The 17,533-nt window shown below is 38.2% G+C and overlaps 1 protein-coding gene across 2 annotated transcripts in view; it reads right to left on the bottom strand.

The window, feature by feature from the left end:
* ccny (cyclin Y) overlaps positions 1 to 17,533 on the bottom strand; it is a 95,645-nt gene that overhangs the window by 14,005 nt on the left and 64,107 nt on the right. The window contains exons 2-8 of one of the 2 annotated variants that reach the window (XM_036582447.1): positions 17,234 to 17,308; positions 15,317 to 15,337; positions 11,861 to 11,895; positions 9,766 to 9,869; positions 9,331 to 9,366; positions 7,990 to 8,047; positions 6,690 to 6,809 (exon numbers count right to left, since the gene is read on the bottom strand). In XM_036582447.1, coding sequence (XP_036438340.1) covers positions 6,690 to 6,809; positions 7,990 to 8,047; positions 9,331 to 9,366; positions 9,766 to 9,869; positions 11,861 to 11,895; positions 15,317 to 15,337; positions 17,234 to 17,308 — 449 coding nt within the window. The remainder of the gene's footprint in view (positions 1 to 6,689; positions 6,810 to 7,989; positions 8,048 to 9,330; positions 9,367 to 9,765; positions 9,870 to 11,860; positions 11,896 to 15,316; positions 15,338 to 17,233; positions 17,309 to 17,533) is intronic. The other variant, XM_036582455.1, reaches the window with a different exon arrangement.

Below are 17,533 nucleotides of genomic sequence, written 5' to 3'. Positions count from 1 at the left end.
GTTATTAGATTGAAGTCTAACAAGGAAGCGGCTGCCATAACTCAAACAGATCTTTACAGACAGGTGTGGTGGGTGTTCGTCTGTGTGAGTACTGGCCTTGTGCTAATTCCTTCACTCACCCGGACAAGCCATTCCTATAAGCAGAGGCAGCACTTCAACTGAAGATGAAAAGTGTTCAAAAAGAAGAATGCACTTTGGTACAGAGCGAGAAATTAGAGCTGTCAATAAAACAGTACTGATTATATCAGAAGCTGAGTTAGCTTCTCATCATTTGGATGAGTTAAAATTGCAAACAATAAAAAAAGAGACTGAACATAACAAATTATGCAAAGCCTTTCAGGGGTTCCAAAACACTTTACCACATAAAATACTAGAACGCCTACAAAAAGACAGTGTGGCAAAAATACATATAAAAGTGTGTATCTATCAGAGTGAGCAGTAGGAAAACTTGGTAAATTTTGATCACGTTTAATAGAGGATTCGTGACCACCACAGTTGAGATCCCCTTAGTCAATAATGTGGTGTTAATCAGGTGAATCAGTGCAGTTAAGGCTGTAATGATGAAGCAAAGTTCAGAAACTGTCTGAAACTACCCACAAACCGAGGCTTTATTTAGATCAACCTGTCAAGGCATCAAAACTTCAGGGGACAGACTCCCAACCCGAACACAGCAGAACCTGACACAGACTGTCAGCCTCGGATCAGGCTTAATTTTGACTCCCAGCAGGTGGTTTCTGGTTGGGGTCTGACATAAGGGTGGGTGATAGGGCCATAAAAAAAAAAACAAACCCTACAGGCATTTTCATTATAGGCATTGATACACAGTTTTTATTGCCTGAGAAGATGTTACTAACCTACAGACTGTGCAGCCTTTCAGTCGAGATTCAGGGCAGCTTTCTCCAATACATTTCAGCACCACAAGTAACACCACAGAAAAGCCTGTGTAAACTGGGGAAATTATGATGCCTGTATTTCTGGTCAGAACTGACTAACTTAGTAAGCTAACTATGCTCTAACTATGGTAACTATGGTACTATGGCCTCTTTTACAGGCTATAGTTTGCTTATTATTAAAATGGCTAAAACTTACTGTGTTAAGGTAGCCTTTATGCTACTGCTAATGTAGTCTACTATTGTTACTAGGCTGGGTGACAAAAGTATCGTCTAGATTTTAACATTTTAACAATGTGGAAGGCTGCAGCGTGGCTTTTATCTGTTCGGCAAACATGACCACATTTAAAAAATATATATATTTAATTTAATTTCATTTAATTTCATTTCATTTTACACAAAATTAAACTGTCCAACTTGACAGACAGTGAGATATACGCAGTCTAATCGGTGTTTCCCGATTCTATCATCAATCATCTCATGCATAGTTCAAGCATAGTTGATTTTATCAAAAATATTGCCATAATTTGAGTGCTGACATTACACAAATAACTGTTCTTTTGCTGTCTTTTCACATTATTTTTATGCTTCGTATTTAGGTAACTACGCCCTTTGAATAATCATCATTCTTATCTATGTTTAGCTCAATAATGTATACAAATGCTTAAAACATTTTGCAATATTTTGTATATCGTTGCAGTCCAAAGAAAAACATGTATTCCCTTTTTATCCCTCATTTTTCCTTTTCTACATCATTTGAACCTTGCAGCTGTCCTTCACATTGTGTAAAATAAAGAATGGACCAACAGAAATGCTTAAAACTGTTTGGAATAAAATCGCTTTACATGAATCTACATTGAAAGTAAAGAATGTTTTGCCCTCTACTGTAAACTTAGTATTTTTAAAATACATGTTTTTCTTTGGACAGAAATGACATAACACTCATTATATTATATATGTATATTATATGTCTATCTACTCAGACCTAAGATTATGTAGACAGACATATGTGCGTTATGTACAGATATTCACACATTTCTTTAGCTCCCTTTTTACATTGGCTCTTTATTACTCTTAATTATATTGACTGTATTCTTTTATTTGTCCCTTAGTTAAATACTTATTAACGGTCTTTGTGCTTGTCTGGTCTGTTCAGTATGTTACATGTCACACATCTGAGCACCAACCAAGACAAATTCCTTTCCAAATTCGCTTGTATATTATTAGTTTTTGACATAATTTGAAAAAACCTACTGTCCTTTATATTGTGCGTAAATTTTAAGATGGATGGACCAAAAGAAATGGCCCAAAATTATTTGAAACAATGTCTGGTCCCATTGACTTACATTAAAAGTAAAGCATGTTTTTTGCTTCTCCTGTAAAGTTACCATTTTGGAGATTTTGTTCCGACAGCAGTGATATGTAACATACTTGGCAAAATAAAGTGATTCTGATTCTGATTACACTTAATTATAGGCTATATAAACAGAACATCACCAACTAATTAACTACACATACAAACTTTAATCACCAGTAAGAATGATTACAATTGATTTTCCATCTGGCAAGAAACGCTGGGGAGCATGCACAAGAAGCAAACAAACACTGAAAGAGAGAGGAGCCAAGTATGATCAGAAGAAGGACGCCAATGCTCTAATTTGGCAATATTTTAGCTTCCAACAAAATGGATGTGGAGAACCACTGGATGTTAACAATGTAACATGGAGTCTGTGCAGAATATAGCTACTATTATATATTATATATTAGATATTAGATGCTAGCTCAGTTGGTAATTATATGGTAATTCTGTTACTATCAGGGAAATTGCAAGGTATACAGGAAGGCTCTATGGATCACAATGATATTGTTTATCTCAATAATTCTGCAGACGATAATTGTCTAAATTCACATTATTTTATGATACAAATTCACATTACTTTATGATACATGCAGTTGCTCAGTGTTTTAGAAGCTCTGACGACATCTATGATATACTAAGAAAAGCTAATTCTGCCATACTTTATTCACAATAACGATAGCACTGTGGCTCTGTGAATCACAATGATATTGTTTATCTCAATAATTCTGCAGACAATAATTGTCTAAATTATCGAAGTTTACTTGATAATGTGCAGTTTGTACAGTTACAATGCATGGACTGTGGTTTGCATGCTCTCTGTAGTTGGTCTATTTTATGATACATGCAGTTGCTCAGTGTTTTAGATTCTGCCATACTTTATTCATAGTAACGAGAGCACATCCTCATACTACCCAGGCCTGGCATGTAATGTTTAAACAACCTTAACAAACAACGCTTGACTCCTCTTGGATTCGAGCCTGGACCACTTACCAAGCTAATGGGTAACTTGTTCGCCATTTGATGTCAACTGAGAGCACAAAACATGGCCTCATGACTTTCATTGAATTACAAAGCTCTAGTGTCTGAGCTTTAATATGGTTATTCAGAATTCAGAACTGAATGTGATTCTCTGTCTGAATGCACTCTGCTCAGTGTGTGTTAAAGAGTCACTGACAATATCTTTCTTTCATTTCTCAAAAGAGAGCTCAACGGTGTGGATAAAATATCACACTGTTATTGCACTGCTACATATTGTGAATGCACAAGGACCTGCTGTATGATAGAGCACAGCAGTGATCACTTGTGACAGGGGGATGCACAAAGGTGCATTTCTTAAACCCCCTATATGTATTTCGGAAAATTCTTATTGTTTTTCTATGCTATCCAGATGGAAGTGATTTTAGGTCACTGAAAATGGAGCTTCCAGAGTGGAGATTTTTCAGAACGTGTTTGAGTAGACAGGTAACATGAAGCAATGGTCATCAACCCTGGTCCTGGAGATCTACTTTCATGTTGAAACTAGCTCTAACTACAATTTGTCAATCTGCTAATTAACTTCTTCAGAAGTTCTTGATTGGCTGGATCAGATGCAACAGAGCTGGGCAAGGGAGGGACAGAATGTTAGTTGCAGGTTACTCTGCAGGAAAGTAGATCTCCTGTGAGAGGGTTAGTGTCTACTGGTCTACACTTAACTTAAATATGGGAATTTTCTGCAAATTTAAGTGAAAATTTCCAGTCAACATGCTATAAAAAATGAAACATTCATTATATAATGGCCCATAACTTTTGCACATGCCATGTTATATTTTTCCCCCAATATCTTTAATTCAGCAAATATAGTAATATATAGTCTGTATATTCTGGCTCAGTGTTCAAGCTTAGAGTCAGAAAAAGTAGATTATTTTTTGGCCAAAAAACAGGCCTAGACCTTAATTTACATAGAATTATGGCAATAGAAATCACAGTCACGATATTGGTCCGCACAATCACAATCAGATGTTTTCCTCAAATCATTCAGCTGTAAAACACTGTGGGTCTCTCACGGTAAATCTCTTCACATTGCTCTGAATATTAACAGCTAGTGTAACAAAGCCCACAAAGACTGCAGCTAGACTCTGACTGTACACCACAATCACACCATTACCACTTGACTGTCAAAAACTGAGTATATCATAACATCATCACTGTAAAGTCCATTAAGCTGCTACATTAAGTGCAAATATAGCATTTAGTAATTTGGAAAGTACTACTGGGCAATTCTTGTACTCATTACAGACCAAAAGCATAATTACACATACAGACAGACCAGACACACACACACACACACAGACACAGACACACACACACACACACACACAGACCACAGACACACACACACACAGACGCACAGACACAGACACACACACACACAGACGCACAGACACACACACACACACACACACACACACAGACACACACACACAGACACACACACACAGACACACACACACAGACACAGACACACAGACACACACACACACAGACACAGACACACACACAGACACACACACAGACACACAGGCACACACTATCTATCCCTACACCTGTGGTCTTTCCAGTAAGTTGAGGAAATACAGATTATAAAGAGAAGCTGATCTAGGATCATGGCTGTCCGGAAGTGTGACAACAGACAACAGGCTAAAACGAGCTCGTTTTTCCGGCCACAAAACCCACAGCCATCTGAGAACGACAGCTGCCTTGTTCCTTTGCCCATTTAAATGTGACCACTGTTCCATCTCAGTGATGGTCAAACCCTGCATCTGACAGGCTTATGCTGGACTAGAAGGCCATTTTTTCATCTGTTCATGATTAGCATAAGAGTGGATAAACAAATTAAACAAACAGTGGATTATGACTGTGACTATAAGCCACCGTCTGGTTGGTAAAAAATTAATAACCAGATTCTCGAACATGGATTAAGCCTAGTTTTGAACTAAACTGTAACACAAACGGAGATTCATAACTGAAAATCCTTTTTAGCCTCCACTAAAGCCCCTTTCACACTCGAAACCCGGGACATAACCAGGATACTTCTACTGGTAACTTTTGGGCTTTGCTTTATTCACACATGCAGGGGTAAAACAGTATTTTATTGGGATGCAAGCGTTCATACACACTATGAAAATCCCAGTTAACAGGAAGTGATGTTCTCAGCATGAATAGCTACCAGCTTCAATTGTGAATCATGTACATGTAATTCATTCCTGCGACTTTTCTCTCTCGTAAAAAAACTGAAAACTTGACCGTAAGTACTCGATCGTTCTGCTTTGCTGGCCATGCTGATACTGTGCCACTTCTGTAGACTTTTGCAGATTCTCTCTAGAACCAAATACAAACATGTTTTCACACACACAACAAAAAAATCTACTGTTGAACTAAACTGCCATTTTGCTGATTGTAATCTAAACATCGCTGTATTTCCCGGTAATGTGTCGGCATCCGTTTACACACAAGTAATTTATGGTATTTTTCCGTGTACTGTGTACTAGCTGTGCAACTAAATTGCTGTGTCAACTTACTGGGATTTTGACTCTGGTTTGCGTTCACATTTAGCCCATTCCTGTTTAATTACTATTAAGTTCCAAGGTAAAGTGCATGTGTGAAAGGGACTACATTTCATCTGGGTGCAGGAAATCAGCTGTAAAGCTAAGTTGAAAGTACATTTATCTCACAGGGTGTACAACAGGGGTATCAAAGCTGGAGCCCAGCACAGTTTGACTGACCTGACAAACACTAAGCTCTGCTGGACACTGGCCATCGACAACTGGAACTGAATACCTCTGATGTACAGCAGAAAACGTAAATATCCATTGTGAAATCTGATATATCTGAGGTTTCATTTGTGCCTGTACACAGTTTGCAGATGGCTGTTGGGTCTTTGCTGTGGCAGTCGACTCACTGACATCACTAATGTCATAAGTCCTTATAGAAGTCTGTCCACTTGGCAGCTATTTTTGCAATGCCTCTGGATAATTATTTCCAGTCTCTTATGACCAGGAGAAACAGATAGCCAGGCTAATGTTTCAAAAATAATTTTGTAAACACTCGCAAAATCTGACATAAACACATAAATAACATATGGTGTGTGGCTTAAATAAAAAACAAAAATCGTGTTTTTAAGGTTGTTTGGGCTACCACCCATGTGCATATCGCCACAACAAGGACGACTGGCACTTTTTATTGAAGGTCAGCATTGTCAGTATCAGTGAAGTGGCTGATAAGTAAAGGAAGGGTGTCAGATGTGGTACAGCCCATCAATATAGGGAATCACAGGCCTGAATAACAGAAGGCTACACCTCCACCGACCTTGAAGCTGAAAAGTTAAACATACTATTCCAAACAATTAAATATTTAATGCCCCTCACTGCTAAACATCCCTTATCACACGACGGGTGACTCACCAGTGTGACGATGGCACACTCAGCCGTCAGCTGAGCGGCGCTGAAGAGAGTGCGGACAAACCGGTAGATCTGCTTCTGTTCTGGATCGTGTTTATCGTAATCCGCCGGCACCTCTGATTTCTGCAGAGAGACAAAGAATTCTGTACAAGGACTGTGCAATATGGACAGAATAGCATATTGTGATGCAAAGGACTGTCAAACAATTGAAATAATGAACTGTGATAAATCAGTATTACTTTGCATTTAACTGTGATTAATCATTAGTCTTCTTGTCTTATTTGCTTTAATTGGACACTAAAGAAAGATTTTTCCTTTTTAAAAAATCAAATCAGAATGTATTCATTACTTTCAATAGCTCAATAACATTTTCATCATGTGACTGAAGGGTTTCCATGAACATGAAAAAAGTCTTGTGAACAGAGTTCCCACTTCTCAATACCGCAGATGTTAGCTAGATGTTCCGACTCCTCTGTGATGGTAGTCTCTCGCTCTGGTACCGCTACATCTTGTTTGGAGGGGAAATGGGGTTTTCCACTTTTGCTGTTGTTTTTGTCAGTTGGTCGACTGTTGATTTATCCACAGTTCTCCCTCGAGCACCATCCAGCGTAATCTGTCAAAGGCGTCCTTCAATGCTAATGTTACTGATATTACTGATACGGCTGCATCAGTGCCTTGTTTTGCAGTGATGAACAAATTCACCATTGCAGTAGTCAGAAATAACTTTGGTTCGAAGGACCCAGCAATAGAATTCACCTTATAAAAGCTGTACAGAGCAGCAGAGTCAGGTTACTGCACGTGGGCAGCTGGGCTTTAGTCTACTCTTCATCTGGGTGCAGGAAATCAGCTGAACTGAGTTCATTAACTGAAAAGCTGTGTTTGGAGAGATTACAGAGTTTCTGTGAGGCTGAAGTTGGCCTCTAATCCAAATCTGCCAATGGTGAATCTGAATGAGAAGCTGGAGAATACGAAGCTACCTTCAGCTTCATGGAAATACGGATGGGTTGAAGGGTCAAAACACAAAAACACTGACGGCATTAAAGAAAAATGAGTTGCAATAGTAACTTATCACTGTGCTAACTTTGACTATTTCACTAATTTCTACAGACTGAGACTGCTGATGATTAATGTTAATGTTTAGCATTTGTTGGATCATTTAAATGCCTTAATTGATTTAAATACTCAAAGGGCATCTGTGATTGATGAGGACGCTCACAGCACACAAGAAAACACAATAGTGTGCGCAACCTGATTGTGTATGTGTGATCCCTTCCTAATCCTAAATAATCAGTGGACAACTTACTGACAGAGGATGAAGCTTTTCGTCAAAAATGTCCAGCAGCGTTCGTCCATCCACATCTCTGAAACAGCAAATGATGATAGAAATGCTAGTTTTTTCTGTGTACATTACACACGCAATAAACACCTGAGACATACTCTGGCAAAAAAAATTGAAAAAGAAATGGTCATTTCCAATCGCAGTGAAAAGATTTCTTTAGAAAACTGTGCCACTGAGAAGTTTCTCAGTAAAAACGCATGCATCAGTCTGTAGGAGGTGATTCAACTACACTGATTTTGAAGGCCAACACTCCAGACAGCTAACATAATAAGCATGACTAACCACAGAAAGTGTTGAGATGTTATGAACCAGGGTTATTATAGTTTTTACATTTTTATTTGGGTTTTATTTTTAAGAGTGCACTCAAAGTCTCTTTTTTTTTAAGAGAAGAACATAGTTTTAATTTTAATATTTAATTTAATTCCAAACTGGAATCATTTATTTCTCTGCTTCTTTCTTTTGCAATGCTAAATCAGAACAACAGTAGACTATGCTCAGCTAGGCTGCAATATTTAATCACAGGTATCACCATCTCCTGCATATTTAAGATCTGACACAGAAGGAACCCACTTTTAGACTATCCATCAAGCACTGGAGACACAAAAACTCTGTTTTTCTCCAAAACGCTGTTTATTCTTACTGCATTCTGCAGTGGATAATAAAGGTTTGATTTAGTGAAGTTAGTTAAGCAGCTGTTTTTATTTTTGTTACAGTTAATGGATGCATTTTTTACTGATGGCTTTCATCGCAGTAATAGTTTTTGTTAACTATTACTGATAACCTTGACATGGACATATACATGGGCCCAAGCTAGCAGGAACAGAACTGAGTCATGGTGAAATTTGCGATTTCATGATTCATGGAATCATTTCCTAATAAATCCTAAGTGAAACCTTAAGAACAGAGTTTAACACAGCTGTGTTCAGTATCTTATGCAGTACTATTATAAAGAAATACCAGAAAGGGTCTCCAGATGCCCAATAAATAACACACACACCCCTCTGATCAAGGGGACGATCACCCGCTGTGTCCAGAGCCTATGAGCTGCAGGCCTAAAGAGTGTGGCATTTAGGGTTCTAGATCCAGGGCTATTTGAAGGACCAAAGCCAGGCTTTGATGTCTGACCCACAGCTACTGAGAGCCACTGCCCTTACGCATGAGCTGATTCAACAGAACAGGACAAAGTGCTGGCTCTGCCATTCATGCTGCCCGTAATGCAGTGGTGAAGAACTATAATGTGCTGCCTGCTGTTTATAAGTGACTGGCTTACATTAAAGTCATGTTAGAAGAGACATGAAGCCATACCTGTTCTTTATGTGGTAGTAGATTGCAAGCGCAACACTGTGAAAAAGAAATAAGACGAAAGACAAAGCTTTAATGCGACATTACTTACAGCACAAAAAGACAGAGTTTTTCGTTTATATTAAGATGAACGTAAACATGAACAATCCACTGTGGGTGAAGGGTCTATATTAAAAGTGGAATTCTCCCTTATATGTATATGTGTGTGTGTGTGTGTGTGTGTGTGTGTGTGTGTGTGTTTGCACTGACAGTGACTGGACGGTATAAAATGCCTATACTAAAACACGTATACATCATTGGTTCCTATCACCACCAGTGCAAAGAAATCAGAGTCAGTGAGTTTCTATAAAACTACTATCAAACTACTCTGCCTGACTTTGTTTACAATGACTGAACTCTAGGAATTTTGGAAAATAGGCAGATTTTTAAGGTGGTTACCATTTAATGGTGTATTTGAGGTTGGGCTGGCTGACTGTACTATCATCCAGGAAGATGGTCGAGCAGGAGCTGTACTTGCGTCTCATTGGACCAGACGGGTGTTGCTGAAACACAAACACACATGCGCACGACAACTCCTGTTATTCTCAAGCCTTGAACACATGAGCACTCACAACCTGAACAGCACTGCTGGAAGTGGGAGACAGAAAGCCTGCGTTGGTTTGTGTTTACTCTGCACAGAGAGACGGAGACAGAGCAGTGGCCACAGCACACCATCAGTGACCACAGAGGTCAGCACAGAGTCAGGAGCTCAGTCATATAGCATTGAGTCACATACAGAACAGAGAGAGAGAGAGAGAGAGAGAGAGAGAGAGAGAGAGAGAGAGAAGAGGGAGAGAGAGAGAAAGAGGGAGAGAGAGAGAGAGAGAGAGAGAGAGAGAGAGAGAGAGAGAGAGAGGAGAAGAGGAGGGGAGAGAGAGAGAAGGAGGAGATGAAGAGAAAAGAGAGGGAGGGAGAGAGAGAGAGAGAGAGAGTCTGAAGAGCTTTATGATCTCTGCGATGCTGCTGAGTCCAATTCATTTATTCCTGGGCCCAAGCAAAACATTTTTAATGGGCTAAAAATTCCAAAAAACAATTATGTCAACAAATAAAACTTCATATTTTGGATTTTAATTTCATACCACAGTAGTTTTAGTTAAACAGGGCTTTAGTAACTGATTTGATTGCCGCTCCTCTGGCCCCTTTCCTAAACTCAGATAAACAGCAGAAATATTCCTAAATAAAGTAAACATTGCACTACTGGGGTTGGAACTCCCCAGAATTCATTGTGGTTTTTGCTTCTGCTAGGTATCTCTTATTTTTTATTAGTTCTATTCATTTAATTTTTGTGTTATAACATGTTATTCTTATAGCAAAGCTTACTTTTAATTATATTTTACGTTTTTGTTTTTCTCACCATGCCAGTTCAGCCTGTATTTTTGTGATATATTGAGTCACACTGAGTTACTTAGTCGCTCGAGCATCTGAGATTGTAATTTATAAGACTGACATTTTTGGTGATGTTTCCATTGATACAATATCTATATACAGTATTGTACGAAGGTCTTACGTAGACATGAAAATTGTTTAAAAACGTTTATCTTGGCAGTGAGTGCGTTTTAGCCAATAAAACACTACACTGTAAAAAACGGCTGCTCACATCAACATAAAAAAAAAAAAAATACTTCATGTGGTAACAAGTAAATTAACTACTTTTATTCAACCTAAAGAAATACTGTCAATGAATGATTCTTTCAATCAATGTAATTTTTTGAGCTGAATAAAACTATTTCAATTGCTTGTTACCACATGAAGTCATTTTTTTAGGTTGATCTGAGGAGTCTACAGTGTATATAAAATTAGAAAGATTTCAAACAAACATAATTACAGTAAAACTTACCAATAATGATTTGTTTTGAGTAGTTATTAATATCTTGGTTCACTGTGGAAATGGTTAAGCTAACACACACATAAAATCACAATGTGTTGCCTATTTGTTTATGTCTAAGTTTAGGGTTTCTTTTATCAAATCAACCTTTACTCTCCAGATTAACAGCTTTACATATCATTTACATAAACACCAGATATATAGGCCGGGTCTTATTTACACACAACATATTGCAAAATATTACATTTTTATTATCTTACATGCAGCCTCACAATTCATATGCCAAAAAACAAACAAAAAATATGTGTGTGTACATCACATATATATATATATATATACACACACGCACTTTTAAAAATAAAGATTAAAACCCCAATAGAATTCTACTAAACATCATACGGTAAACAGAAGTAGCATGACATATAACACATTGCATACATATGAAAAATCAAATACAGTCACAGAAAAAGCTTAAATTCAAAGATAACAATAATCAGTAATATCTGTAATATCTGTTAGTGAACTGTACTCAAAGCCCCAGGCATCATGCATGTTGTCTAAGGCATGCTCTAAATCTCCAGACAGGCACAGGAAACGATAGTTAATTCACACTAACAGTAAAAAATGCATTTTATTTAAAATGTGTTTAATGTAGTAGGTGGTACTTACATGGTTGACATACAGACTTTTCCGCTTTTCCCGAACTGAAAAGAAAAATCCTGCGTCAGTAACAAACATCACAGCAAAAATCAAGCCATGTAATTAACTGGGTAAATGAGAGCCGAATGTGCCAGAACAGAAAAGTGCAGTTACATTACAGAGGAGCTGAACAGAAGCTTCATTTGGCCTCAGCTCAGAAAAGTAACACTTCCAATAAACCACACAGACACTCATTTACAACAGAGCTTCTATACAGGCAAACCGTAAGCATAGACAGACAGGCATAGACGGATATTTGATGGAAAAATATGACATGATTTAGCTATTTGAATCTGAAATGACTAGAAGCAGCATCGCTAGCTGAAAGCTACTGTACAGAGATCAGAATCAGATCAGAACTGTTAGTTAGGCTGTGTTTGCTCAGATTTCAGTCGTATGAACTGCTGCGCTTGCAAAGTCTCACTGAGCTGAACTGCTTAATAAATCCCCTCCATTTGTTTGCCACTGTAGGCTTTTGGAAATTCATTCAGACACTGATATTTTATTCATGTGGGTTTAGTCTTTTGTGTACAGAAATCTCTGAGGCTTTTTATTCAAACATAAACCCCATTAGCATCGAGAATACGGGGCAGATATCAATCTGATACTGTTAAAACCATGAGAGGAGTGAAGCGTAATTTTTCATTCATAACTAGATGCGAGCGTCAGTGTTGTTACGTTCTGGAGGCTGGAGGCTGCTGCCTCGGCTTAAAGTCTCTGGCACAGCACTTAGGCATTATGCTGATGAGGGTAGAGGAGAAAATGAAAAGGCAGGATTTCTGACAAGGCTGGCAAGTGTTGGAGAGTGTATGCATGTTTGTTTTTGTATATTTTTAGGACAGACATAATGTCCAACAAACCAAACTGGTCCAGAATTTGTAAAAAGCTTTTTTCATGTTTTATTTTTTTAAACTGAATAGGCAAAACCAGTTCTTTTTGGTCACTGAGGTTAAGCTTCTAGAAATACACACACACACACTCACATACACAGTACTGTGCAAAACTCAAGAGACCACCATTCATTAATTACATGTCCAGTCAAAATGGACATAAAGTACAAGTTATTCATTTACAGGTGATATTTCTGATATTACATATGAGATAATCCATTTGCATAAGGAGAAAATAAGTGAAAAAATGTTTTAAAACTGGAGTTCAAAAAATTATTAAACGATACAGAGCAAATGGGATTCCGAACAATCGTGCAAGACCCGGCAGACCACCAAAACTGTCCCCATCAGATAAACAGCACTTAAATCTTTCATCTTTGAGAGAGAGGAGAAAATCAAACTCCGCTCTCACTTCAGATCTGAAAGATGCACAGGTGTTTCTGTCCAAGGTTTTATGAACTGATGAGTCTGAATTTGGTATTGAGATTGTGAGAAGCAGAAAATACAGCTAACATATGTTCACGCTGGTAGGCGACAATGCGACAGGGGTCCAGTCATTTCCTATAGGAGCTGGCGATTTGTAGCTGCGATTTAACGGCAAGCGGTGAGTGACATGGCGACAGAGTGACAAGCAACGAGTCGAGCTGAAATTTTCCCAACTTTGTGCAAATTAACAATGATCCATTGAAGCAACAATCTAACTGATTGGCTCCCACAAAGTCCTTGGACCAATCTGAGGTCCCCGGCCTCTGCTCTCTGAGCTTTTTGTTTTTGTAAAGACAAACATTTAAATTTGTAACAAAGGTTCTTTTTTTATTTTTTCCAAGTTTCTCCCCAATTTAGAAGTATTCAATTCCACCTACTAGTTAGGACTCCCCCAATCACACGATACCACCAGCACTAGGAGGGTGAACACTAAACGAACACTAAAGCAACATCATTGGGCAGCTGACGTCTGCAACAGACGTAAGAGACATGTGCGCTGACTGGCATCGTGATGGGTAAGGGGGGAGAGAGGAGGACTCCCGGCCATGGATGGCTGTAGCATCACTGGGGATCAAACTCACAATCTCCTGATGACAGTGCCAGCGCTTGGGACTTGGGAGCATAATGACGTGGGCGGATATTTTAAACAAGACGTTTACATTTTCTTGTCAAAAGAAAGACGTCACACGTCCACATACGACAACAACAGCAGCCTCGAACCTCCCACAAGAGACACAATTCAGATGACAACAGTGACGTAAGTCACCTTCTCATGTGAATATACGGTATTACTGAACTTCGGAGTTGTGGACAAAAATCTCTGCAGAGTTCCTTGAAAAACTGAAACAGAGTAGAAACAGTAATAGAGGCAAAAGACAGACACACTAATACTGGAAAGAAATTATATTGTATTTAGTTGTTAAGACTTCTGTGCAAATTTCTCTTAAATACATGTTTCTGTTTTTTTGCTGACACTGAAAGTATTGAATAACAAATGAATCACTAATTGCCATTTTGAGTTAAATAAAAGAAAGGGTCTCCACAGAACTGCAGGTACTTATATATTACATATATAAGTCGGCAACAATGTTCTCTGAGGTTAAATAAAGGTTGATGATTGATTGATTGATGTAATATTTATGGGACCTTATTATTAGAAATCGGTAATACATATGGGACAAATTTATATACACAGGTACTTACACGTTTATACATTGCATAGGGGACACATTATTATATCTAGGTATTTGCATATCGTCGCTGTCCAAAGAAAAACATGCATCTCTATTTTTTGGCAATTTTTATTTTTCTACATCATTTGAACACAGCAGCTCTCCTTTACATTGTATAAAAATTTCATAATGAATGGACCCATAGAAATGCTCCAAAAACACTTGGAATAAAACCTTTTTACATTAACTTCCACTTAAAGTAAAGAGGTTTTTGCCCTCTCCTGTAAAGTTACCATTTTAGAGATGCTTTTCTTTGGACAGCGATGATGTATATACGACATATGGGACATATTATTCATAACTGTCAGGAACAGACACGCCCAAAATAACACTACTGTTTCAATTCACAACCACTCTGCTTCTCAGCTTAAACAAACCAATCTGACTGGGCACAAATAACATTTATAGCAGCATGCATGAGCTATTTCTGCCTCCAGCTGGGGCTACTGATTTAAGCCAGTATGAGTGACACAGCCGCAGCACACACACACATACGAGACACGCTCTTATGTCAACATACATAACTCCTCAGCACATCACCTGTAATTACATAAAAATAACCTATTTAGTGTCACAACTCTATAAATATACCTCTACGTCTTATATGTTGATAATTACGCTGATTGGAACATCATTGAAAAGTGTTACTGTAAATAAATAATGCAGTGCTGATACAAGATTCATGACTGATGACATAAGATTGCTTGAAAGAAAACGTTTTCTGGACATCTTTGCTAATGCAAAGCGCAGCTATGTCTGCTACACACAGGCCCAAACACACACTACGAGGCTCCTCGACAGACTCAGCATGAACATACCTTTCTTGTTGGGAGGAGCAACTGAAAGGCAAGAAATGAAGTGGATTCTTAACTGAACAATTTCTAAATTGCCAGTAATGTTCACATATAAACAGTCATTCTATGACATTGTCTACTGCGACTTTCATACTGTCTATGTTAGCTAAACGTTAGCTATGTTAAAGTATTCCTAGTTTTCCATTTTCTAAGGCTACCATTAGGGCTGCACAATATGGACCAAATTCCATCCTGCAATTATATTTTAATTCTGATAAAGCATTAGTGAATTCCAGGTGTGGCTAAAGTTGGCATGACACATATTTTCAGGTCTCATTTTTCAGCTCTACAAGTGGAGCTGATTTAGTACCGTATCTACTCTCCCTTCAGCTGAATGTACAAGAGTGTTATCAGGGCGTTCCCTGCGCAATCTAACTGAAAATTAGCCTTGCTAAGCCAATACTTACATGATTAATGCTTTTAATTTTTTTAATAATCAGAAAGAAAGCATAGTTTCAGAACCAGAATTTTGATATTTATTGTATATGACATTTAGATGGGTCACGTCTTTGATTTTAGGCTTGTCAGTTAACAATTAATCGCTGACTAATGATGATGATCAGTTATCAATTTAAATAATCTGACAAAATTTGCACTCCTAGTTTAAATATACACCGACCCTTGTTTTTACACTCATTGTCCATTTTATCAGCTCCACTTACTATATAGGTGCACTTTGTAGTTCTACAATTACAGACTGTAGTCCATCTGTTTCTCTGCATACTTTGTTAGCCCCCTTTTACCCTGTTCTTCAGTGGTCAGGACCCCCATGGACCCTCACAGAGCAGGTACTACTTGGGTGGTGGATCATTCTCAGCACTGCAGTAACACTGATGTGGTGGTGGTGTGTTAGTGTGTGTTGTGCTGGTACTGAGTGGATCAGACACAGCAGTGCTGCTGGAGTAATGTTTCATATACTAAAATGTAGACACTAATCACCCAAACACCCCCTGCCTTCTGACTGGTTAAACACGTCATGTTGGCTGGAGTCATTAGCATAAACTTCAGCTCCACTCAACTTTTTTGATGCATCTCATCCCCCAAAGTCAACTTGCCAGTCCCATCATGCACTGCTCACCTGTGTCTGATGGAACTGACACTTCCCATAGAAAACGAATGGGATTGCTGTGGTGCTTTGCTACGCTGGACCTACATAAATGCAGCATTGATAGTTTTTAAAGTTTTTATTTATTTATTTTTTTTGAATGACCACTATTTTTTTTTATTTTCAATGCTATATCAAAAATATTACACCCTTAGTTTAAAATGAAAATCACTAATATTGTACATAATGTATTGCACAGGTCCAATATCATGATAATGAATCATGAACAATATATTGTGCAACCCCAACTACATTATTCACTCATTTTCACTGTTCTACAATAATGTCATACTTTAAACAGCGAGATACACACTCTGGCAGATCAGTCATATAATAGAAAAAAGAAAGAAAAAAAAACAGACTGACGATTAGCACTGAAATGAGCTGGAAAGCAGAGAATTAGCTTCACTACCAACATCTTAAACAGGGAATAAAAGATGGTTCACAAAGCAATCTTCACCCAGAGGCAGTGCGTTAAATGGAACCATTATTCAAAAGCACAGACTGACTGATTCTCTCTCTCTCTCTCTCTCTCTCTCCCCCCCCCCACCCCTCTCTCTTTCTCTCTCTCTCTCCCTCTCTCTCTCCCTTCTCTCTCTCTCTCGCTCTCTCATTTGGCCTCAGTGAAATAAGGCCATCTGTGATTCTGTCTCTTCATTCATTTGGTTCAAATTAAAGGCAACATCCTGGCATCAAACTCATTCTTTTGTATTTAATTAAAGTGGTTTAGCTCGTATAGAGAAGCTACAGCGTGTTGGTAGACGTCTTTCTCTCACCGTCTGTCTGGGACTTGCTGAGGAAGATGGTGCTGGCCCGCGGGTGGTCCGAAGGATTGTACTCCATGTTTAACTCTGAGGGAAGAGAGGAGAAGAGAGAAAAACCATTAGAAGAGAAGTAATAATATGCAGGGTTTTTTTCCCCCGCACTTATTTTATTCATAAACAGAGATGTAAAAAAAAAACACTCATGGAAATAGCAACACCTAACAAAATGCCATAAAGTTTGCATAAAAGTTTGTATGCTCACGTGGTGGATAAGCTTTGTTACAGAAAAAAAGGAAATATGATGAATCGAAA

The sequence above is a fragment of the Colossoma macropomum genome, unplaced genomic scaffold (genome assembly GCF_904425465.1).
Source record: "Colossoma macropomum unplaced genomic scaffold, Colossoma_macropomum, whole genome shotgun sequence".
NCBI lineage: Eukaryota > Metazoa > Chordata > Actinopteri > Characiformes > Serrasalmidae > Colossoma > Colossoma macropomum.
Note: the sequence above shows the minus strand (reverse complement) of the source record. Positions and strands in the feature narration are given on the sequence as shown.